Here is a 25,404-nt window from a genome sequence, read left to right as displayed (position 1 = left end):
TTTCTATGTATTAAACTCAAGTTGACAAGTTTCTCTGACAGGCACCTTCTTGAAGCCATCTAACTGGCTTATCGGTTCCGATTTCTCTGTATCTTTAGCAGTACTTATTTGTGGTTTTGTTGTTACTGTTATGTTCTGATTTGTTTGCTTGTTTTTGTAGTAACCATCTTAATGTATATTTGTGATAGGTGAACAAAACTTTTAGCTGAGATCAAAGACCTGCTGAACCATTCACAGACCTATAGGCACTTTCTAAATCCTTTATCCTTCAAGAAATTAAAATTCACCTGCTCATGTGTGGGCTTTGCTTCTGAGAGTCCCACATGCCAAAGCACAGATGCTTAGATCTCTTTGAAAAAGTGTTATTGCATATAACCTATATAAAGCATATATACATTATGCATGCATAATACAAGTATGCATTCTGCATACTTGAAATCCTCTCAGGCCTACTTAAAGTGACAGTTCACAACAGAAAGGCTATGTGAAGAACTGAGCTGTGCTGTTGAAAGAGTAAAGACAAGGAAATGCCATTCACAGTCAAGTCAGATGTTATTCCCTTCAGACATACTTGATCCCAGGCTGGCTGAATTTGCAGAGGTAGACTCCATGAATTTGAAATGCCCATTCTTTCTGGGATTTTTGTCATGCTGCCTTTTATAGCTTAACATTTCTGCTAAGCAGATGTTTAATATGGTTTTTATAACAAATAGTTTTTTCTTTATAACAAGTAACTTTTTCTTTTTACCCTGTTAGAAGATTGAGCCACACAACTGACAGTTTTATTTTTATTTTTGCTTCAAAATCTAGAACTAGACCAGGGGGCAAAAAACCTTTGCTAGAGCTGACAGAGATGGACACGGGCCTGTGGGGAGCACATACTCAGAAGCTTGCAACTGGCTGGCCTAGATCTGTCAAAACAATGTGTGGATGGTTCTGGCTTTGTACTCACTGTCTTATTTAGATGCTTCAGAGGAGTGATCCTGGGAACAAGTGGATTATAAGTATTATTTCAAAAATAATTGTCAAGACTGTTCAGGGAGGGAAAAAACCAAAAACACTAATGTTGAAAAGGTCTTTAATCTTCTATGACTGCTGTTCAAGGATTAATCTTTGGAGCAGAGGCTAATATTTTCTCAGGTTATTTTACAAAGGGCAATCTTTGATAGGAAGGTAAAATTTGAAATTAAATGCATTCTTTAGGTCTGATGTAAATATATACTGGATGGTTTTTTAAGCCCAGGATCAACCAAGCACAGACCCTCAGCTCCACCACGTGAGTGGGTGCTTTTGACAGTCAGTGGGATGAGTGCAGAGTGTTTCTCATTCTGTCAGCCCCGCTAGAATAATGCAGTGTGTGCCTTTTAAGGCACTCGTACATTTCTTTATTTGAATTATGTGAAAAGTTAGGCATATAGAACTGTCCTTGCTTTTGAACAGTGTAGGTAGGTATAGGAACATGAACTGACAGAGCTGTGGTAGTCTTCTACTCCTTTTTCTATCATTTTTTAGACTGTTGCAGATTTTGTGTCTGCTGTTAGAAAAGCAGACCTTTCAATAAAATATAAACAATTATGATAACAAGTATCTAATCTAAATGTTAAAGTCTTGTGTCAAATGTAATTTTTTCTAACAGATATGCACACATACATAATGTACTCGCATGTATGTATAGCCACATATATATGTATTCTTATCATTAATAATGTAAGAATGTATATAATATGTTATAAAATTAGATGCATTAACAAAAGTCTTTGGGGTTGGGGATTTAGCTCAGTGGTAGAGCGCTTGCCTAGGAAGCGCAAGGCCCTGGGTTTGGTCCCCAGCTCCGAAAAAAAAAACAAAAAACAAACAAACAAAAAAAAAAACAAAAGTCTTTGTTAAGTGTTAACTTGTTAACGTTACTTCACAATCCTGGTTCATGATTTATTTGTAGTAAAAGTGATAACAGAAGCATCACTAAATGGGAGTTGGCAGGCTTTGTACCAAGTGCCTTCCATGTGTACATTGTCTCAGTTATTGTTGTCAGCAGTGCTGTGGGATAAGAAATAGTTTTGTCTCACTTTGCTGGTCCAGGATCTTCTGTCCATTTCAGTGACACAGGGCTGAATGGAAGAACAAACAAGAAGAGTGGCTGTTAGTTTGAGGAAAGAGTGGTTAGGAGAGTGGAGGGACTGGAGGCAAGCAGTAGGATTAGAGAACAGCAACAGTGCTCACTCTGTTAGAAGCATGGATCTCAATTGTCTTGGTCAGCACAGACCTCTGAGGCCCGCCCCCCCCCCCCTTGTCATTTTTAGCTGGAAGAATTTACTTAGGGAATAGATGGATAACTGGATTTCTGTAAGATCGGGGCTTGGGCAGTTGATAAAGGAAGAAGGTGGACAGGGAAGTGGAGAGTGTGTAGACAAGACTGTTTAGAGCTTGCTAGAGGCTGGGTGGCTGTGGAGGAAGGGTTGAATAGAGTGGTTGAAGCTGGTTTTCCATGAAGAGCCCATCCTTCCCAACAAATGGTACTGAACCAACTAAGAGCCATATATACCAAGTGTTCTTGACTTTGACCTACCATGGAAGATTTCATATACACAAATAAGCATAGGCCTAAGATGAAAGACGTAAGACTAGAAAACCACAAAAAGAGGGAAAATTTTAGTGATCTTGGAACTAGGCCAAAAATAATCGAAGGGGTTTGTCACAGTAAAAATCTTTGATATTTGGAGCACAGCATTATTTAGCAAGGTGTGCCAAGACTTAATAGTGGAGAAGACACTCATTGAAAAGTCATGTGTTGACAAGAATGGAAATTGTCTGTAACTCTCCATTGCTAGTGGGAAGGAGAAAGGAACATGTGCTTTGAACGACTGAGCAAAGCTTTTAAAACATATAATTGCATACAATTCACATGGCCTGCCCATTCCTAAGAATTTCTTTAGGACAAACCAAAGCATGTAGTCACATGAGGACTTGTGTACACATGCTCTTAACAGATTTATTGACAATCTGAGTGTCAATCTTAAGTCTTTGAATAAAGAAACTGTCCTATCTGTGCAATGAAATATTACTTGGCAATGAAAACTATTGATGTTCTCTACAGCATAAACAGACCTTAAAATAATAATTAAGCTTACTGAAAGAATATAGGCTAAAGGAAAGTGTTCTATATGTTTTATTGTGTTTAAATCTAGAAAATGTAAACTAGTCTTTTGTGTCAGAAAGCAGATATGCTTACAGGGAAAAAGAGCTAAGAAAGGCTTTAGGAAACTTGGCAGTCATGGAAATGTTCATTATCATGAATATGGTAATAATGTTAATGCATCAAACTATATGTGCAAAATCCATTAGTTTGTATTAGTTAATACTTCAAATCTTTGAACGACAGGCTGGTAGGATAGTTAGGAGTTAGAGAGAAAGAGGGGTGTGTGTGTGTGTGTGTGTGTGTGTGTGTGTGTGTGTGTGTGTGTGTGTGTGTGTGATACCTGCATTACCAAAACCAAACCTACCCAACATGGGTGACAGTTCACAAAAATTGGAAACTTGGAGTTGTTATCCTGGGGATAGTATAGGAGGAGAATATTCCATATCAGTCTTTGTCTTCTACCTTGCTTTGAGAAAGGGTTTCTTTTCTGCTGTGAACCCCTGACTATACCAGGAACTTCTAGGATTTTCCTGTCTCTGCCTTCCATCCCCTGCCTGCCAATCCCAAGAGCACTGGGATTACAGATACATACAGTATGCATCCAGCTTTTACTTGGGTACTTGTGGATACAAATTCAGATTCTTATGCTAATGGAACACGCCATTGAACTATTTCCTGAACCTCCACTTTTAAGTATAATCTTTATCTAATTTTCTATAAGTGGTTTGTTATCTTTACTGCCATCATTCTTTTCCTGTTAGATTTTTTTTTTCAGGTTCTTACATATGCTGTTGTATTTTGTTGGTAAGAACGTGTTATTTTTCTTGATAATGTGCCTATACACCAAACCAGAGTTAAAACTAAATAAATAAAGAGGCTAACTTTAGTTGACATTTTGGGGCAAAAAGTTCTTTTTTAAAGATATTCAAATACTGATTATATCCAATTATTTTTACATTTTTGTTCTCTTACTATACTTACTTTGGAGAATGGGAGTGTGTGCCATGGTGCTCATGTAGAAGTCATCTATTCCCTATGAAGTTGGTTTTCTCCTTTCACCAGATGGGATTAAGGAGATTAAATTTAGCTTGTTAGGCTTACTTGGCAAGAGCCTTTACCTGCTAAGCCATTATCTCAGCCCATTGAAGCTGAAATTCTGTATATGTGTGCTGGAAACAATTGTATTTTAGATATTTAGAATGTGCCACATTTGTTTCTGAATGTTGTCTTGGTGCTGACCTCCACACTTCACTGAGTGTGCAAATACAAGGGCTGCCCTCACAGACAGACACTCTTTGGGGACCTTTGTGTGGTGCCTCTAACCTTTAACTGTGAAAATTGAGGTTAGCAAATGCTGGGTCAGTTTTCACACTGAGAGTTTTACCTTCTTTTCGTTGATATGAATGTGACTGGTCTGGCTTTAGATTTATACTCCTCCTGCCTTTCCTTCCTGAGTCCTGAAATTACAGATATTCATTGCTGTTGAGTGATACTATTCCTGGAGATACATTAACAAACATCTCATTCCTGACCAAAGTAAGGATACTACTGAATTCCATCTTGGTGAACCAGAGAATTTATTGGGGTTATATACAGGACAAGTATGAGTGAGGAGACACACTTACAAGAGAAATGATTTAGAGATACCAGCATTACCAAAACCTACCCAGCATGGGTGACAGTTCACAAAAACTGGAAACTTAGAGTGGCAGTACACAACCAGCAGGCAGTTCAACAAGGGTCTCTTTGGGCAGCTCATCTTGTCTGAGAGTATGGTTCAGAAGTCCTTACTGCTTATAAATGAGTGGTGGTGGTGTAGATGAGGTGCCTAGTAGATCTTGTCAATTGCAGGAACTTCCTGAAACCTCCCAGTTGTTTACTTCCTGAGCACAAAGAGTTTCCCTGCAGAGTAGATTGCTTTACATCCTGTGCCTTAAGTATGCCTTCCCTCTGAGATGGAATGTTTTATTTCAAAAGAAATTGTTACACATTAGCCACTATGCCTGGCTATTTGTTTTGAAAAGATTAATACTATTTATACTTTAATGATGGTGCTCATTTCAAAAAAAAGTATTTAAGATTATAGACTCCAAGGAAAACTGGTGTCTTTCCTTTATCATGGGATATAACTACTCATTGGAATGAAAGAGTGGTTGTGGAAATATCTGCTGTCCGGGAAATATATTACAGATAGTCTATACCTTTTTGTCTCTAATTTTTTTCTTCTGTTAAATTACTGCTACTCACATATACACTCACGAACTTAAAGCCTAATTTGTCATGTACCTTGGTGGCTGGACAAATAATTCAGGCTAGAAATGGGCCAGAAACATCCTGCTGGCCATCCCTCTTAGTATTGAAAGGCACATTGAGGGAGAATTGTCAGTGAAAGTCGTACTCAAGTGTGTATCCTCTGTACAACAATACTGACCAGTCAGGCAAGATGAGCTCATTGTTGCAGGGCTATTGTGAGGGTAACAAACTGCTTTATGATTGAACTCATTGCCTGTTTTATGGTAGGGAGATCCTGTCTGCCACTGTAAAATTAATCAGAATCCTATGGCTGGGGTAATTCTAAGCCCTAATGAGGAAGCTCATAGTGTTGTTTTGCTAAATGGCATAATGTGCCTGTCAAATTGCCTTCTAAAGAACTGTTTGTGCCCATACACTAGTGATGATGAAACCTTTGGTCAGAGAAGCTTCTTTTTGCAGAAGTTACTAGTGAGAGACTCACAAATGGCTAACCTACAGAGAATAAATGACTGTTGAATTCCCAGTTACAACTATATTACAACCTCCAGAGCTCAGAGAATGTTGTGGAAGAAGGGATGAGAAAAGTGTAAGAGCCAGAGAAAGTAGGGGGACAGTATAGAGTGCTGACTCCTGACTGCTATGCTTTTAACTCACTGTTGTGAGTACCTGTCAACACTGAGCCATAGAAGGAGGAGGATTTGTACAGAATCAATGGTTCATGGAGATTCAGTGGTAATAGCTATTGGTAAGGTGTACATCTTTCTGTAACAAGCTGTCATTGTGCTGCTATAAACAGCCCTAATGTGATTCATTAGGTTAAAAAACCTCAAGGCACCAACCACAGATAAGAAAGTGTGAAAACACGAGAGGATAAGTCCCTCAAAACAGGCACAAGCACATCATGATGAACTGAAGGGAAGCCAAAGGCCAAGAGAGCAGTTTAAAAAGGCAAAGCACAGCACATAGCAGAACAGTGGTACCTATCCAAATAAACAAAGTGGCCCCTCTGTTTGCTTACAAGTAAAAGAATACCGAAAGAAGAAGTGTGTAATGGGGTTCTTGGATGCTTCTGAAGTAAGATGATTCACTTTCTTTCCTCTTCATATTTTAGTTCTGCTGGCCTCTGGTGTGTTTTTGTTTCTCCCCAAAGATTTGGAGTACACTGTTTCAGTATATGTGTAAGTGCCTACTAAGGCATTGTTCTGTACCCAGGTGGTGGATGTGTAATCCCAGTGAGTACCAGGACAGCCAGAGCTACACGGAGAAAGTTTGTCTTGAAAAACAAACAAAAACAACAAAATAAAAAAGAAAAGGCACTGTTGTTCTTTGGCACTGTTCTTTCAATTCTAGCCCTTTTGTGATATCTACTTCTTTGTAAAATTTCCTGGTCTCACCTGCCTTTTCCATTGGAGCCTTTACTGAATTAACACTGCTTTAAATTCCTTAGCTATTCCAAAATGTAGATCATGAATCTGGCTCTCATGATTGTGTTGTTTTTACAAGGTGTGTTTTTATTGCTACCTTTAGTATGGTTGACAAATTTTTGTTGAAAGAGGTATGTTTTATATGATAATAAAATACTAAGGTAAATAACTGGATATATTTGGCCACAAGTTCATGTCTACTAGTTGTGGGGATTTCTCTACTAGAGTGGGGATTTGTGTCGTTCTACTTAGGGTTTGTCTATGTTTACTGCTGTGGGCTACTGAATTTAACATTCATCATTGCCATGGTAACCAAAGGTTTCCATCTTTTTTCTTAGTAATCTTTGTTCCCTGTGTGTCTGCCTTTCTTTCTGTGCCTGTTCTCAGAATACCATTGTTTTTTAGCTTTCTCAATTGTATTCCATTGTTATTTGTATTTAGATTAATGTTGGTAGAAGAGGGTCGGGGAATTTTGTGATATTCTGGCTAAGCCTCAGATTTATGCAGAGTCTGTGTCTAGGAATGTAGTCATCACAGGACTAACACTCTTCCCCCTTTGTTTTTCCATGGTGTTAGTGGGTGTACAAGTGACTTAAACTTTCCTTAGGCTATTGTTGTGAGGTAGTGCAGCTCTCCTCATTTGTTTTTATGGTTCTTCTGTAGTTTTTAACTTTTTATTTTATGTTGTCCTATTTTACATGTGAGTTTGGTAAGTAACAAAATAATCTGTTCATTAATACTTTCTGTCATTTGGTACTTTCATACATAATATAATTACTGATATATTTGGGTTTACTTTTCTTTTCATGTGTCACACCTATTCAGTAATCTTGCTTTCTCCCCTTTTGATGTTTTTTATATTTAAATTCTGTTTTCCTTTGTACCAGTGTAGTGTATCTCTTGCTAGGCTAATGAAATTACTAGTCACCTGTCCCGAATTCAAGATGAAATAGTCTATGCATATAAAATACTGTATACATTAAGTTTTAATGGTAGCATAACTAGCAGTTTTCTATCTCTGGTAGTAGATTGTGGGTATGCCTATTCCTTTGGCCCTAAAAGATTAATGGATCATGCTAGTTTTGTTTTTCAAAGTATTTCCTTAAATTTTCCCCAGCCTAATCCAGGACTTTTACAACTATAACCTTTATTTTTCCTGTGTCACTTATCTTATATAGACCATGCTAAGTTAGGTAATTATTCAGGGTAAACTAAGCATATGTTAAGTGATAGAAAAAGTCTCTGTCATTTAAAAAAAAACCTACAAGTACTAGAAGAAACTGATTTTTAAATTTTGATTGAAAGGGAAGTATTTCAATACTTTAAATAAAGCTATGACAAAGAAACAGTAGTCATAATAGGATGTTTACTGAGAAAGGGATCCCAAAGGAATCAATTTTTTGTCTACCATGTGCGCTGGTACTCTCTGTTGCCGTGACAAATGTTCGACAGAAGCAGTTTAAGGGAAGAAATAATTATTGAGACCTGATTTTTAATGAAGACTGTAATCATTTTTGTTTTTCAAGACAAAATTTCTCTATGTAACAGCCCTTTCTGTTCTGAAACGCACTTTGTAAGCCATGCTGTGCTCAAACTCAAAGAGATCCTCCTGCCTCTGCCTTCCCAGTGCTGGGCTTAAAGGTGTGCACCACCACATCTGGCAACTATAATCATTATTACAGCCTATCGTGCATTCTCGTGTTCTGGTTCGTTTTCTCTCTCTCTCTCTCTCTCTCTCTCTCTCTCTCTCTCTCTCTCTCCCTCCCTCCCTCCCTCCCTCCCTCCCTCCCTCCCTCCCTCCCCTCTGTGTGTGTGTGTGTGTGTGTGTGTGTGTGTGTGTGTGTGTTTCTTTTTTTTTTTTTTTTCTTTTTTCGGAGCTGGGGACCGAACCCAGGGCCTTGTGCTCGCTAGGCAAGCGCTCTACCACTGAGCTAAATCCCCAACCCCGTGTGTGTGTTTCTTTTGGAATAAGTTTGGACTTTTTTGTTTTGTTTTTAGATTTATTATATATACAATGTTCTCCCTGCATGTATGCCTGTAGGCCAGAAGACGGCACTAGATCTCATTATAGATGCTTATAAGCCACCATGTGGTTGCTGGGAATTGAACTCAGAATCTCTGGAAGAGCAGACACTGCTCTTAACTTCTGAGCCATCTCTCCAGCCCCTGACACACCTGGCTTTTTATGTGGGTTCTGGATCAAACTCAAGTTTTCATGCTTTACCAAATGTACTGTCTCTTCTGTTTCTAGTTTAGCTCTCAATCGATTGCTTTGTGCAGTTTTACAAATCTTGTTTTCTGTCCTATGTGAGTTCCCTGAGAGTAAATTTGTATTTGGCCTCTATAATGTTGAGTACATAATGGATATTCCTATGATGCTTCTCTAAATAAATAGTTTGTAGTAGTTGCTATTAGAAACTAGTTTTCAGGGAATTTTCAATTTTGATGCATTTCAATTTTCAGTTGTACATAGTAAATAGAGATTTTTTAATTAGCTCCCCCTTTTCCTTCCTTTCTCCTCACTCCCAGTTTTTGAGATAGGCTCTCCCTGTGTATTCCGGGCTGGCCTAGAATTTGCTAGGTGTCCCAGGCCAACTCAGTTTGTGATCTTTGTAAGTGCTGGAGTCATAAGTGTTAGGCCACTATGCCTGGCTTTAGAATTGCCTTTAATGAAAGCTTGCAGATGTTTGTGACAGAAGGTACTTGAAAAAATGTTTATGAAATTGTGTTTTCCTAGGTATCTTTAAATTTTTCATGTTTAAGACTATAACATACAAGTATCTTTTTATTCAATAAAATCATAATAAAAATATTAATTGTAACCTGTGACACCCTCTATGCACCCACTCATTGTGTGGCTCTGGCTGACCTAGGACTTGCCATGTGGACTGGATTGGCCAGAAATTGGCAGTTTCTGCCTCTAGACCACTAGGAGCAAATAAAGGCATATACTACTTACACTTGACCTTTTTTTTTTTTCCAGTGTTGTTAATTTTAATTTTTTTTTTACAAAGTATCTTCATTTCTTGATTCCAATTTTTGTTTTACATTTTTAAAAATTAGAAAATGCTGATAAAAACTAAAAATTGGGGGCTGGAGCGATGGCTTAGTGGTTAAGAGCACTGACTGCTCTTCCAGAGGTCCTGAGTTCAATTTCCAGCAACCACATGGTGACTCACAACCATCTGTAATGAGATCTGATGCCCTCTTCTGGTGTGTCTGAAGACAGCGACAGTGTACTTATATATAATAATAAATAAATAAATCTTTAAAAAACTAAAAATGACTCTACCCCTTCCTACTGATAGAACATAAAATTGTAATATTTTGTGTGCTTTTGACCTTTCCTTATTTGTCTGTAAAAGGTGAGCTCCTAGCTAAGTTTCACTTCAGATTCTTATGCTTGCTTTTCAGCTTCTCCTAAGAGGACATCAGTGCCCCCAGGACGTGCTTGAGGGAGAGCAATGAAGGCAAGTATCCAAGTTTTAATGACTGTGAAAATAACTCAATGCCAAAAGCTTGGGCTACCTTATACAAAACGGAAGTTGGCAAGAGAAAGGAATAGAAAGAAATGTCTTTGTGGAGGACCCCTTTAAACATGTTGAATTTTAAAAAGCAATTTTCCACTTCATTTCTAATATTAATTCAAAGTAACTTGTTTTCTTAATGTGCACTTACCATGTCCTGTATGTTAAGCAAAACTGTGGTGGAAAATTAATTGTGGGAAATTCTAAGAATTGACTGAAATGATCAGAAATGTATGATGTGTTCATGGCTGTCTCTTGTTCTTGTCTCCCTATTTCATAATCTCTTCTGTCATGTCATTTTGCTCTTTTTCTTTTCCCATTTACTATAAGACTGTGACGCTTTAGAGATAATGAACAAAAGAAAAGCCAGATTCCTTTTCTAACAGAGTATATGTATATGCTTCTTATATATGTAAAGCCAGGGATATAAATGTAATTTTGAGTTTTTTCATAAACTAAGTTATTAGTTATTCTGGGATGCTATTTTAGAGAAGAAAATAGCAAAGCATTCAAAAGTGTTTTGAGATGACTGAGTCCCATAAGTGTTGACATTCTTACCATCAGCACTTGTAGTTATGACAGTATTATCATCATTGGTTATTTTGCTATCATACTTGGTCTTCGTTAATATTTCACATATCTTGATCAGGGACGTTAGAGGTTTTCTGTATGGAGACTGGTGGAGCCTTCACAGTTTTGACCCATTCTATGAGTGTGATGTCACTGTAAATAATAACTGTTCCACTTGCCAGGTTACATCGATCAGAAGTGGGTAACCACAGCTCACTGCTTAAAACTTAGATTGGGTGTATTTAGGGCTGCACACTCCCTAAGCCTGTGTGAAGTCATGTAATTAAAAGTAAGTCTTGCTGTTAGAAAGCTTGAGGTACATTCATCCTCACAGCTGTGCTAAGAGCCTTCCCTAGGGATTGCAGCATCTCTTTGTAGTCAGTCATTTCAGCTTGTAAAAAAAAATGTACAAAAACTAATGAAATCTCACATGAAGCTAACTGGCATTTAAAATGTACTATATTCTTCCTTTTTTAGATAGGAAGCAGACAGATGGTCAGTTGGCTAGTTCTCCATACTGCCCAGAGAAAGATGTGCTGAGTAGTCGATTCCTACACTACACTCAGTGTGAGATAGGCACTGCTTCATTTAGGTTTGTTAGCTACCCTAGTAGCATACTTTTATTCCTGGTACCTTTTAATCTGATGGGTAAACTGGCTTTATTTTATTTAAAACAATAGCCAGATCAATTGTACAGTGTGGCTAAGAGAATATAAAATGAGGAAAATCACAGACTACCTCCTGTCAGCCTTGCTTTGACATCCTCCCATATTCTCGGTCTCAGCAGCCTAGTATGAGCCCAATAGATTGACAAATGTATACTTCATCTGTGCTGGTATGTTCGTCACACAGCCCTTTTAACCTAAGGTTAATACAATTCAATAACTATTAGTTTACTCAGGATAATTAAACATGCATACTGTTGGCAAAAGTTGCCCACAAAATGTCCCAGAAAACTGCACTAAATGTAAGCCAATAAGAGTTTTTTTCTCTTTGTTGTCCCAAAGGGAGACCAACAAACCAATGCAAATGTAGAATTAGGAAAGGAGTAGGAGGCCATATGGATCGCAAGATTTCTGTAGAGCCACCAAGAATTTCAGTGAAGGACAGGGAGCTTCCCCACTCTAACAGCTGTTTTCAGTTGCCTCCTTCCGGAATGAAGAAACACATGGTATTTGGAAAGTAGAGTACTGGTGAGAGTTGAGCATTTTTAACCCTGTCATTCTGTGCTTTTTGAGTCGTGAAGAGTCAGCAAATAAGGAAATAGGTTTGAAAGAAAGGGGATCATAGAGCCACAGGCCAGTGTCAGTGTCCTATGGTGAAAAGGCCTGAGAATAGTCATCCAGAAGTGTGAGTGGATTTGTGTTTTCTGTCCCTCAGCATGTGGTTAGCCCATGTTGACAATGAGCTCATTTATGCTTTCTGCCTTGCCACTTGGTGGCAGCAGGACCCATACTCGAGAATAGGAAGTTGCAGTGTTAACCAGCAGTGGCAGATTGTTTAGGGAACTCGGAATGGTCTTCTAAACAGCAACAAAAATTGAGAGAAAATATGCAAAAACCTCCTTTATCATGCTTTCCCTCTGTAGTAGTTTCTATGCATTTCAACTATATATATTTGCACAAACTCAATAAAAATAAAACACTTTATTAAAAAGAGAGAGAGAGAGATCTGGTCCCAGATCATCTCACCCCCTCCCCCTTGCATGTGATTTCAGCAGCCATGACAGTCATGTTCTGAGTTTCAGCTTCCTTTTCCTCTGTTTATTACTGGCTTATGGCAACTATTTGGTCTTTGACCTTTCATTTTTCTCTGTGGTTTGATTGTACCTAGTTGCTGTTCTTTGTTTTTGAGTTATATAAATACACAGGAATCTGTCAAGAATACTGTTGAGAGATTCTCTTTTGTTTTTTGTTTTGTTTTGTTTTGCTTTGCTTTGTTTTGTTTTGTTTTTAATTAATCAGTGTCACTGAGTAGCCCTGACTGGCTTAGAACATGCTATGTATGTAGTCTAGATTGACCTTGAACTCTCCATCTTCCTGTGTTAGCCTCCTGAGTGCTATAATTACAGGTATACATACACACACACACACACACACACACACACACACACACACACAGACTGGCTTAGAACATGCTATGTATGTAGTCTAGATTGACCTTGAACTCTCCATCTTCCTGTGTTAGCCTCCTGAGTGCTATAATTACAGGTATACACACACACACACACACACACACACACACACACACACAGACTGGCTTAGAACATGCTATGTATGTAGTCTAGATTGACCTTGAACTCTCCATCTTCCTGTGTTAGCCTCCTGAGTGCTATAATTACAGGTATATACACACACACACACACACACACACACACACACACACACACACAGACTGGCTTAGAACATGCTATGTATGTAGTCTAGATTGACCTTGAACTCTCCATCTTCCTGTGTTAGCCTCCTGAGTGCTATAATTACAGGTATACACACACACACACACACACACACACACACACACACACACACACACCCACCCCTCTCCTTCAAAGCTCCCTTTTGACAGTTAGTATTGAGCAAAACTATGTTCTCTCTGAAGAGTGACCTGTATACACACACACACACACACACACACACACACACACCCCTCTCCTTCAAAGCTCCCTTTTGACAGTTAGTATTGAGCAAAACTATGTTCTCTCTGAAGAGTGACCTGTCTGGACTACTTATTTATTGGGGCCAGAAAGGTTTTTCTCTGCTTTAGTGAAGAATTTAATTTACACAATTTTTCTTTGTTGTTTTGGCCTCCCAAAAGAGCAAACCTGTTACCTCTAATTACCATTGAGCTTGATGAATGTGAATGGATGGTAGCAAATTTTTCATATTTTTACTGAAGTCCATATAGATTGGGATATTTATCTCTCACTGTTCTCTGAATATGCTGAGTTTCAGCATGTTGATACTCAGTTGTGATTTAAAAAAATTTTTTAATTGCTTCAGATAAACTAAACATACACAATCTCTTCTCTTGATTTTCTAAGCAGTGGCTAATTGTCCTGCCAACTGCTAATATGGGGTCTATTCCAAGATGGCCCCCTAATATCCTTCTTTATATTTGAAACTTGTAAGGAATCTTTTTAAAAAATGTTATTTTCATTTTCTGTGCCCTCGTTCTGGGCTTTTTATTCTAGAAAATAACATAACTCATCTGAAAAATTATCTTTTAATCTTCTGATTAAAGATTGCTTAATTATAATATTTAATCTTTTTGGCTAGCTGCATGTTCTTTTGTTTTCTTTTAACTGTAGTGGTTCTATATTTCTGCATGGATGTATGATACAAGGTTGTTTTCTTTCCTTTTTTTTTTTTTTTTTAACATTAGGTAGGCATGAAGCCTCCGTCTCTCAGCTGCATGCACAGTCACTCTTGAAGCAAATGCCTACCTAATTTGACAGTCTTGGTGTGTTTAAGTTTTTTGAGTTTGCAAATAAGCTTTATTAAGCTTACTGATGGAGCCTTCCGGCAGTGAGCAGTTGTATGAGGACCCTGACCCTGGAGGCAGACCCCAAGATGCAGAAGCCAGGAGGCAGGCAGAGTCAGAACAAAAGTTATCTAAAATGACCCACAATGCTCTGGAGAACATTAACGTGATTGGCCAAGGCTTGAAGCATCTCTTCCAGCACCAGCGCAGGCGGTCATCAGTGTCTCCACACGATGTGCAGCAGATTCAGGCAGATGCAGAGCCTGAAGTGGATCTGGACAGTCAGAACACATGTGCTGAGATTGATGGTGTCTCCACCCATCCCACAGCTCTGAATCGTGTTCTCCAGCAGATCCGAGTGCCGCCCAAGATGAAGAGAGGAACAAGCTTGCATAGTAGGCGGGGCAAATCAGAAGCCCCAAAGGGAAGTCCCCAGATCAACAGGAAATCTGGCCAAGAGGTAGCATCTGTTATACAATCAGGTCGACCTAGGTCTTCATCCACAACTGATGCTCCTACCAGCTCTTCTGTGATAGAAATAGCTTGTGCTGCTGCTGTGTGTGTACCTGGAGAGGAGGCAACTGCAGAACGGGTAAGTCTGTTAGAGTTCTGTTAACTTGCTGTTTTGACAGGTGTGCACATGCACATACATGACAAATGACCAGTCTGGTTTTTAAAGTAGTATTTTGGTTTTAGTTAGATTTTTAAAAATAATTATAAAATGGGTCTAATGGCACATACTTGTAATTCCAGTGCTTGGGGAGGGGCAGGGGAGGCAGGAGGATCAGGAATTGACTGTGTAGTGGGTTTGATACCAGATATCTTTTGTGTCAGTGTGTGCAATGTGAGACTATGTCTCAAAAAACAAAACAGAAAAGAAAATAATTCAGTTTTCCTTGTACTGATGTGCACAACATGCCTTTGACATGATGATAGAGATCAAGTTTGGTTAGAGCGGTCATAGGTGTTGCTCATTGGAGTCTCTGTGTTTTTGTTTTTCATGTTTATTTGTGTGTTTTTGTGGAGGGGCATATCACAGAGTGTGTATATGAGTGTGTATATGTGTGGAGGGGTATATCACAGAGTGTGTATATGTGTGGAGGGGCATATCACAGAGTGTGTATAGGAGTGTGTATATGTGTGGAGGGGCATATCACAGAGTGTGTATATGAGTGTGTATCTGTGTGGAGGGGCATATCACAGAGTGTGTATATGAGTGTGTATCTGTGTGGAGGGGCATATCACAGAGTGTGTATATGAGTGTGTATCTGTGTGGAGGGGCATATCACAGAGTGTGTAGAGGAGTGTGTATATGTGTGGAGGGGCATATCACAGAGTGTGTATAGGAGTGTGTATATGTGTGGAGGGGCATATCACAGAGTGTGTATATGAGTGTGTATCTGTGTGGAGGGGCATATCACAGAGTGTGTATAGGAGTGTGTATCTGTGTGGAGGGGCATATCACAGAGTGTGTATATGCCAGAAAAGGACTGGCAGGAGTTTATGCTCTCCTTCTGTCATGAGTCCCAGGTTGAACTCAGGTCCTCAAGCTTGGCAGTAAGTACCCACTGAGTCATCTCCTGTAGTTCAAGCTAGCCTCAAATCTACTGTGTAGCACAGGGCAACTTGGAAGTTCTAATCCTCCTGCTTTCACTTCCCAAGACCTAAGTTTTTTGTTTTTATTTTGTTTTTGGTAGGAAGGTTGGTTGGGGTTTTGGTGTTGTTTGTTTTTCTGGACTAGGTTTTCTATGTAGCTCCTGGCTGTCCTGGAACTTACTCTGTAGACCAGGCTAGCCTCAAACTCAGAGACTCCCCTGCCCCTGCCCCTGCCATGCTGAGATTAAAGGTATGCACCACTATCACTCAGCCCTGGTGCTAGGATTTTAACTCTGTATCCATATCCAGTTGATTCAGTGCTGTGATAAACCCAGGCCCTTGTATAGTCTAGGCCAGCACTTTTAACAACTCAGCTGCCCAGCCCAAAGCCTCTGGGTTTCTGTTGTTGTTGTTGTTGTTGTTGTTGTTGTTGTTGTTGTTGTTGTTGTTTATTGGAATCAGTTTTTCCCTATTGAAAAACCTTTTGTACTCAAACTGTTTGTTACAAGTCTATGAAAGTAGTAGTCTCATCTCCACATACGTCTGTAATACAAACAGCAGAATGAACTTTGTCAGCTCACATTAGAGGATCATCTTTAAATGAGTTCACAGAAGTAGATTGATAGTCACAAACAATTATTTTCTCAAAAGTGCTCCATATTTAAAGTTTAAAAACTAAATGTTTTGAATTCTAAAGAAACGTGCTCAGTGTAGAAAACTTTGAAAATGTAGAAAGAAAAAGATTTGTTTTTTAATATACTACTTGTATTTTAAAAACAATTGAGAAAAATTAAAAACATTTTTACTCAGTTTATTAATTTTAAAGTAAAACCAGAAACTCATTCAATGCTGATTTTTTTAACTAAAACTCTATCACAATTTCACTGCAAATTTTTCCTGATTGTATAGTTCTGTGACATACCTTGCTATAATATCAGTTTATTCATCATTTTACATATTAGAGAATATGAAAATACATTGCAATATAGATACCTTAAAAATAATACTTGAAATTAAGAATTAGGAGTGGATCTTATAATATCTAATGATAGTCAAAGTGATAGCTGCTATTTATTTATTTGCTTATAATATGGTAGGAAGTATGTTTAAACACATGTAATTTTCTCTTTGTTCAAACAGCCCTATACTTGGTGTCTTAGTTTGGGTTTTATTGCTGTGAAGAGACACCATGACTAATGTAAGTTTTATAAAGGACAACAATTAATTGGGGCTGGCTTACAGGTTCAGAGGTTCAGTCCATTATCATCAAGGCAGGAGCATGGCAACGTCCAGGCAAGCATGGTGCAAGAGGAGCTGAGCTCTACATCTTCACTGGAAAAAAGCCAGGAACAGACTGAGCATCCCCAGGCAGCTAGGAGGAGGGTCTCCAAGCCCACCCCCACAGAGACACACTTCCTCCAACAAGGCCACACCTTCTAATAGTGCCATCCCCTGGGCCAAGCATATGCAAACCATCACACTTGGCTGATAGATTGTTTTTTCATTCATTGTGTTGATGAGTCAGCAGAAACTTAGGAGGTTAACTATGCTCATGGTTTCGTAACTAGCTTGTTTCACAACCAGAATGTTTCAGAGCTTAAGTAATCTCTTTTTTTTTTTTTCTTTTTTATTTACTAATTTACTCATTGGAGACAGGTCTCACTATGTAGCCCTGGATGGCCTGGAACTCACTGGAGAACAGGCTACCTTGAATTCACAGAGGTCCACCTGCCTCTGCTTCATGAGTACCAAGATTAAAGGTGTCTGATATCATACCCAGCCTTTGTGTTCTATGTACAAGAATGTCATAGTTTTTCTTATTGTAATTTATAAAATTTATATATAATAGGTATAGGTTATATTTATAATAAAAATTAGCAAATGGCATTTAGTTATAAAGATTCATGTGGTTTTATTTTAGACCCTTCTCTTGTATTTTTTTTAATTGGCTTTTTTTATAAAATTGGTTCAATTTTAATCATACTTTGTGTTTATAGTTCTTCTGCAGTGTTTTTGAAAATTCTCTTATCCTAACCTATGAACACACAGAAAATGCTTTTGGGCTCTATGTATGGAGTTTACAGATGCACATATGCCCATACCCAGCTATCTGGGTCCTAGAGTTGGGGGTTTGAACTCAAGGTTGCACAGCAAGCATTCTTTACCCACTGAGCAGTCTCTCCAGTCCCTATCCCAGAAATACCTCAGAACAAACAACACGATTATGGCGACAGATACGCTTATAAAGATTCAAAATACTAACACTCAAACTACCAAAAAACGTGAAAACTACCCATAGATCAAATTCTTTTGAGTGTGTATGTGAAGCCCCGAGGTCTGTGTTGGCTATATTCTTATAACAATCCTTAAACATTCCTAAATTGTAGATTAACACTTTGAGAAAGTCAGTTTACTACTTTGTTATCAAAGACTTTACAGTGTTATTGGGAGGGCAGGAGTAAGTCACGTTTTAAGAAACATTGTGATGCTAGCCAAGCCCTGTTGTCAGGAACTTGTGGATTTAGCTCCTAGTTCTGTTTCTGTTATTAATTTCTGTTATCAGAGTGACCTTAAGGAAATACAATTTTCTAGGTTGTATTTCTTTAGTTCCAAGAAGAGACCATCATGCTGAATAATATTTAATGTGTCTTTCAGTCTAGAAACACTGTGCTCTAGCTTTACTTTTCAATTTTTTCTTGAGAAACTTAGAAAATTAAAATAGTCATGTAATGCAGTAGGACTAGCTGCTGAGTTGTTCGGAGCTGATAGAGTTGACCACTCACTCACTGTAGGTCCTGATCCCCTCCTCTTGGAGAGCTCAGTTAATAAATGTGCAGCATCTTAGATTTCATTCTCAGCGATGAAAGGGCCTAGGTAGGAAACTGTACATGAACGATCATATATTACTAAAATTAAGAGCAGTGCAAGTCCAGAGGAGTGCTAAAGTTAGAGGCAAATTGTGGGGTCATCTAAACAATGTGGACCTTGCAGAATGTCCTAGAACTATGAAACCCTGCCAAAACATACCTTTCCATCAAAAAGTAATAAAATTAATGCAGATAATCAGTTGTCAAAGTAATTGAGATACAAAAAAAAAAAAAAAAAAACCTGCAAAACACTCCAAGACTTAATCTTAGCCAGGAGGCCCAAACTCAATACAAATACTTAGTTGCTCCTAGAAAGCTAGGACTATGTGTGATAATTCTTTATAACTGACATAGACCCCTACTAAGAATAAGCAGAACTTCAGGAGACATAGAGAAAGATTATAGAGTAATGTACATAACTAAATTTTAAAATTTCAGCTTAGGAGAAAGGTCTGAATAATGTGAGTGGAAAGCTAAATTAGTGTGATAATGTGATTGGAAATAGGGAAGCACTAAGATTTCTGAAAGGGACTTGCGTGTTGAAAATAATTAGAGGGATTCTTCCTTGAGGAAGATAAATTTCCCTCTTAGTATTTCCTTATTGCCTATAGTTGTCTAGGATTGAGACCCCTTCTATGTTAGTATGTCCATTGGTGGTGTTGAGGCCTTGTTTGATGAAACTGAATGGGTCTGAAGCTTCTCTGATGTTTCTAGGAGACAGTTTGAGCAAACTTCTAGCTTCTCTGCACTTTACAATCTTTCTGCCTCCTATTCTGATATGATCCCTGAGCCTTAGGTACAGGAATTCTATTACAGATGTAATGTATTAGACACAATGTGATCTCTTATTCTCTATATTTTGAATGGTTGTAGTTTTCTGTAATAATTTGTCTCCTATAAAAATGTTTCTTTAATGAGGAGTGAGAACTAAATATTTAGCATGTAGTTCGAAATTGGAAGAGCCCCCCTGATTGGTTATTTAATACCAAGTAGTTATCCCTGATATCATAGTATAATATTACCATAGGTAGCATAATATGAGCAGTTGTGTTTATGTATTTAGGAATAAATATTTGTATGTAATGTATATATGTAACAAGTAATCTGACAATGAATTTGAGGGTAAAGGGGGATATATGGGAGGGATCAGAGGGAAGAAATAATATTTGATATATTAATATAATAACTGTTATAAGTAAACTTTAAAAATATAAGAGGTTTTTTCTGATTAGTTTTATTCATAATGGAATACATGAGAAAAAAATCTAGCTAAGGTTTCAGAGAGCTTAGCTGTGAGGTGACAGTAATGAAACACAATTATTCCTATGGGTAAAGCCACTCTGAATTTCAGTTAGAAAGAAGTGGTATATATGAAGATTCCCACTGTAAACCCAAAAGGTCATTCTTCCAACATCTTGTTAGAATGCTATGCCCTGTGCTATGTGCTACAGTGTAATTACATAGTAAGTGCAACAAGAATCTGTTCTTTATACACTGCTACTTTTATAACATAAAAGCAAAGTAAATTTTGTCATAAATTCTGAGAAAGAACAAACTTAGAGGGACATGAAAGGGTCAATGCAAATCTTGAATCTTCTGAAAAAAAATTTGAAGTTCATTGATCATTGTTATTGAGGTTGAAAATTCACTATTTTGTTTTAGATTTCACTATGCTATTTTCCCTTTTAGAGACCAAATTAAGGGATATACTCTATTAGGCTGTAGTTGGGTGCTCTTTGGGATTCACTACTATAATATAAATAGAGAAAAAGACTTTGTGTAATGCTTGGCTATAACTGAAATGTAAACAGTAAATGTTTGTTATTTCTCTTCTGGTGAAATGAGCTAATTCAAGCCAGATTATATCATATTAAATGCAGGTTTATTGGGAAGCTGCTCTCAGGTTGTCCAGTTCACTGGCTCCAAGGACTGAGGCCAGGAAAGTCACGAGGGGGAAAAGTGGTAAGGGGGAAGAGAAAGAGAGAAAGGGCACTGCACAGAGAGTGGGAGAGGGAGATCGGAGAAAGGATGGAATCAAAATGTCTGGATTTTGTAGGGAAGAGCCACTGGGAGAAGGGCAGTCCAGTTTTTGATCTGGAAAGTTCAGGGTTGGGGCAGGATATGCCAGGTAGGGACTGAGGAATTCTGGAAGAACTTGGAGGCCAAATCTACACCTCAGTCTCTTGTCCCAGGGTCCAAAACCAAACAATACGTGTTAAAGAGATTGCTGAAATAGTATCAGTTAACCAATGCGTAAATCTAGTAAACCAGTGCTCTGTGCAGGGAAAAAAGTGAGACAGTAGAAAAGGTGATTCCTCTTGCTGTCCACTAGGTGGGGTCCTAGGCTAATACAGGAGGAGAAGATGAGAAGTAGGAAATAAGATTTAGGAATGGATTATTATTAAGCAAGCATATGCTCTTGTAAATTGAATTGATTTGATCACTAGAACTGTGGAACAAACAGTAAAAAATGTAGAATTTGACAAATGAAATGGAAAAAGAGAAAGAATTTTAAGCAATAAGATTTGCTTAGAAACCTTAAGGTAGTACTGTTTATTTTCCCAATTAACATTGGAAAAATGCTATGTAGTTTTTATAAACTCTATCAAAGATCTCTATATTCTACATATTTAATATTTTTGGGTTGTGAACACCTGCAAGAAAATGATTTGTAGACAGTTAATAATACAGACTGGAAAAATGGCCATAAATTAAAAATGAAAGCATAGGGGTTGGGGATTTAGCTCAGTGGTAGAGCGCTTGCCTAGGAAGCTCAAGGCCCTGGGTTCGGTCCCCAGCTCCGAAAGAAAGAAAAAAAAAAAAAAAAAAGAAAGCATAATTTTGGTCTCTTATAACTTTGATTGCCAAGTCAACTAACTTTGGGGTTGTTAGTCTTTAGTGCTTAGAGATGGATTGTATAATTACATCCTTTGTTGCAGAAAAATTTAAAATAATAATGATGTGAATATGGTGAGGTCAGGGAGTTGACTCAGTGGATAGAAAGTGGACAAACCTAACAACTCGAGTTCACATTCCAGAACCCACACAAAAAGCCAGGTGTGGTAGGGTACATTTGTAATTCCAGTGTTACTATTGTGAGTCAGGAAATCACTGAGAGGCTTGCTGTCCAGTATGTAGATGTGGTCCCAGAAGGCTTTTCTTTAAGGAGCTAGAGAAATGACTCAGCAGTTAGGAGCACTTGTTTTTGCAGGGGATTTAGGTTTCCAGCACCCACTTGACAGTTCACAGCCACCTGTCACTCCAGTTCCAGGCGATCTGACTCCATCTTCTGCCCTTCCAGAGCACAGCACAAGTGAGTTATACCAGTCAGAACAGTCATGTAGAAAATAAAAATAAATCAGTCCTTTTTTAAAAAGTCAGTCTTTAATGTGGTTGTTTGATTGGAAGTAAATAGAAAAAGGTGTTATTGACCTTGCTAAATGAAAAGGAAAACATGACAGTGGATATCAATGAAATCTAAAGAGTCTTTAGGATATACCTGAGAAACTTACATTCCATTTGAAAATATGAAAGAAATGAATGAATTGTGCAAAGTTTAACGTCATAGGTAGTTTTGTTATATGTTTGTTTTTCTGAATTATGTTTCTTATGTTCAGAAACAGCAAGTTTTATGATGAAGATTAATATAAAGCAAATTGGAGTCCATTCTTTAGGTTTTGAGCCATTTGTTTGCTTAAATCAAACTGGGAAGGCTGGGCAAGAGGATCCAAATTGGAAGTCAGCTCTGCCTCTGTAGAGAGACCTTGCATGAAAACAAACAAAATTAAATTTAACCTGTTATTCTTTATCTTAAAAAGTAGTCCTATGCTTTAGGGTAAAGGTACCTTGAAAGGAATGTAACATAAGTGTGGTTTCTGATTCCCGTTCTGTTCACAGGGCCTTTGTTCCTTTGTCATAACCTTGAGTCTTAAAAGCTAATAGGAAAACTGGTTTCCCAAGGAGATCACCATTCTTATTATCTAGAACACTGGCCAGGCCTCACTTTAAAGACTCATAATGAACACTCAGAAAGACCATGATCAGACATTCAATACGAGTCAATCTTTAGAATAAATTGTTTTTCTTGGTGATCACAGCATAGCTTTCTTAAGAAAAACGGGCAGCTTTGGCAAGTTGGCACAAAAGTGAGCTTAGCAAAGTATGTATTTCAGAAATTGACAAGTATGTGTTAAAATTTTATTTGGATGTTACATCATTTTGACCTATGATCTCGTTGGTCAATTTAAGCAGATGAGATTTCACTTTTGAACCTTGACATTTAAAGAGTCATAATTACACGTTTTGCATGAATGTGTGCCTCTTGCTTTGTGTGTAGATAAGACTTTGAAAAGATTTCTAAAGTCTCCTCTGTATCTGCTGCCCGCCCCCATCTCTCCAGAAGAGTGCTGGCATCCACCACAGCTAGCTTTTATGTGGGTGGCGAGGTTTGTGCAGCAGAGGGTAAATAAGCAGTGTTTGTGAAGGTACTTGTGCATTGAGAGTATGGGTGGGTGCAGAGAATTCATTATGGAAGTCTCAAGCCACAATACAACATTTTAGAGTTGTTGTTAGAAAGGGTAATAAAGTCAAAATTCATATCTATGTAACCTTATTAATATGCCAAGAAACTTGCCTTGGCAATATTGACTTTTAACAGGCCATTCAATAATCAAGCTTTTCCTGATACAGTTGGTAATATTCTTTGTAAGGTTGCTTACTAGCCTATATCCTATCTTAAAATTATGTAAATAGGGCCTGGAGAGATGGCTTAGGAGTTAGGAGCACTTGCTGCTGATGCAGAGTGATATGTTTTGTAAGATATGGTATGATGCAGTGGGGAAGGAGTACCTTAGCAGGCCATGCTGAGGCATCTCCCACTAAGGTACCAGCTATATGCAATGGGTTTAGTATAAAATGAAGTTTATTTTGGGGCATGGGAAGTGGGGTTGAGAATGGAGTAGAGGCAGTGAAAGAGAGGAGACAGGAAATTGGTTGACCGTAAATACATGAAGTGGGGATAGGGAAAGAGGCAGGTGGGGGTAGGGGGTAGAGAAAGGGAGACCAAACAGTTCTTTTATAGCAAGCCAGACTCCTACCTGGCTGTTGCTAGGTAACTGGGGCACCTAGAAGAAATGTTAACACAGGGGATCTAGGATTGGTTCCTAGCATCTACGCAGCAGCTCACAACCATCCATAGCTCCAGTTCCAGGGAATCCAACACTGTCTTATCTCCACATGGGATTAGTCATACTCTTGGTCCACAGACATATGTGCAGGCAAAAGAGAATAAATAAACCTAAAAAACATTTTTAATGAGGTAGTTAGGGTTTAAGGAAAATTCAAACTTCTTCATGACCAGAGTGCTAGTAAACAGTTACTAAAAGTTCTTGCTGCCTTTTCCATAGCATGGATAGTTTAATATTGGCTGTTTTTATTATACATCTAATGTAGATATGTTCAGAAGGTATGGAAGATCTTAGAAGGAAGTAAATTGGCAAAAATTTAAATGAGCTACAAACTAATTTTCCCAAAACAACAAAAAAGTCAAAAATTGATCTTAAGTAATTGACATAAGGTTTGAGACCTGATAATTACTTTTTAAAAAGAAACTTAGGTAAAATTGAAAACTTTGTTTCCAATTTGTTCTATTTACAATCAAAAAAGTCATAGTGAAATTGCCAGAAAGCCACTACTGCTTCCCCTCAAACAGTGTGTATATATAGAAAAAACTATTGTTGGCTGATTTATTTTTGTTCTTTATATCTTGCATTTGAAAATTTACAATGGGGCAGTGTCCCCTGGGAACATTCTTTTAGTATCTCACCTTAAATATCAATTGATGTTAAAGAAAATGGAAGAAAACACAAATAGATATACAAATATGTTCTTAAAGTAAAACAGAAGCATTCATACTTCTTTATAATCCTCGTTTCTGCAACTGGTCATGTAGCCTTAAGTGATATTATACCTACCTTCCTCTACTACCCATTCTGTATTTCCTCCACCCTCTGCAAGCCCCTCAGCAGGCCTTGGCTCTTTTCCTGTAGGAGTGACCCATATTTTCATTCCTTATGGGTCTGTGTCCTTTGTCATAATACTTGGATTAGGCTGTTGTAGTTTTCCATTGACTTTAATCATAGGATATGGTAGCACTAAGAAATACCCTAAGGGATCTCCTGCACTCCAGACATAATCCTTCTTACCTCCATTGTGGAGAGGCAGTACAATTTCCCCATGGTAATCTGGATCTATCACTTCTCCTGATACTGCTATTACTTTCTTAGCCTGGTTTAAGGGCATTAAAAGCCCAAAATGGCCAGGGGGAAGTCTGAACTTCCAGTTCAATGGAATGTTTGTTGTGACTCCTGGTAGGAGCACTCCCCCTTCTGGAACCAAACCTTCTAGGCCAGCAGAACCTAGGGTTGTGGGAACAGGAAGCAAAAATTTTCCTAGAGGGTTACTAGGAGTGATAGTGAGTGGAACTATTTATCCCCTTTTCCACCCCTTGATTCCTGGACCTGTTGATCCTGGAAGAAACTGTACCATATATT

The 25,404-nt window shown here is 38.1% G+C and overlaps 1 protein-coding gene across 7 annotated transcripts in view; it reads left to right on the top strand.

The window, feature by feature from the left end:
- Positions 1–25,404, top strand: part of Tmcc1 (transmembrane and coiled-coil domain family 1) — a 173,291-nt gene that overhangs the window by 27,028 nt on the left and 120,859 nt on the right. For 4 of the 7 annotated variants that reach the window (XM_063286099.1, XM_063286096.1, XM_063286100.1 and 1 more), the window contains exons 2-3: positions 10,228–10,287; positions 14,296–14,982. In XM_063286099.1, coding sequence (XP_063142169.1) covers positions 14,419–14,982 — 564 coding nt within the window. In that variant the 5' untranslated portion in view covers positions 10,228–10,287; positions 14,296–14,418. 7 annotated transcript variants of the gene reach the window in all.

Source organism: Rattus norvegicus, chromosome 4 (assembly GCF_036323735.1).
Source record: "Rattus norvegicus strain BN/NHsdMcwi chromosome 4, GRCr8, whole genome shotgun sequence".
Lineage (NCBI taxonomy): Eukaryota > Metazoa > Chordata > Mammalia > Rodentia > Muridae > Rattus > Rattus norvegicus.
This window is presented reverse-complemented; position numbering and strand designations above follow the sequence as displayed.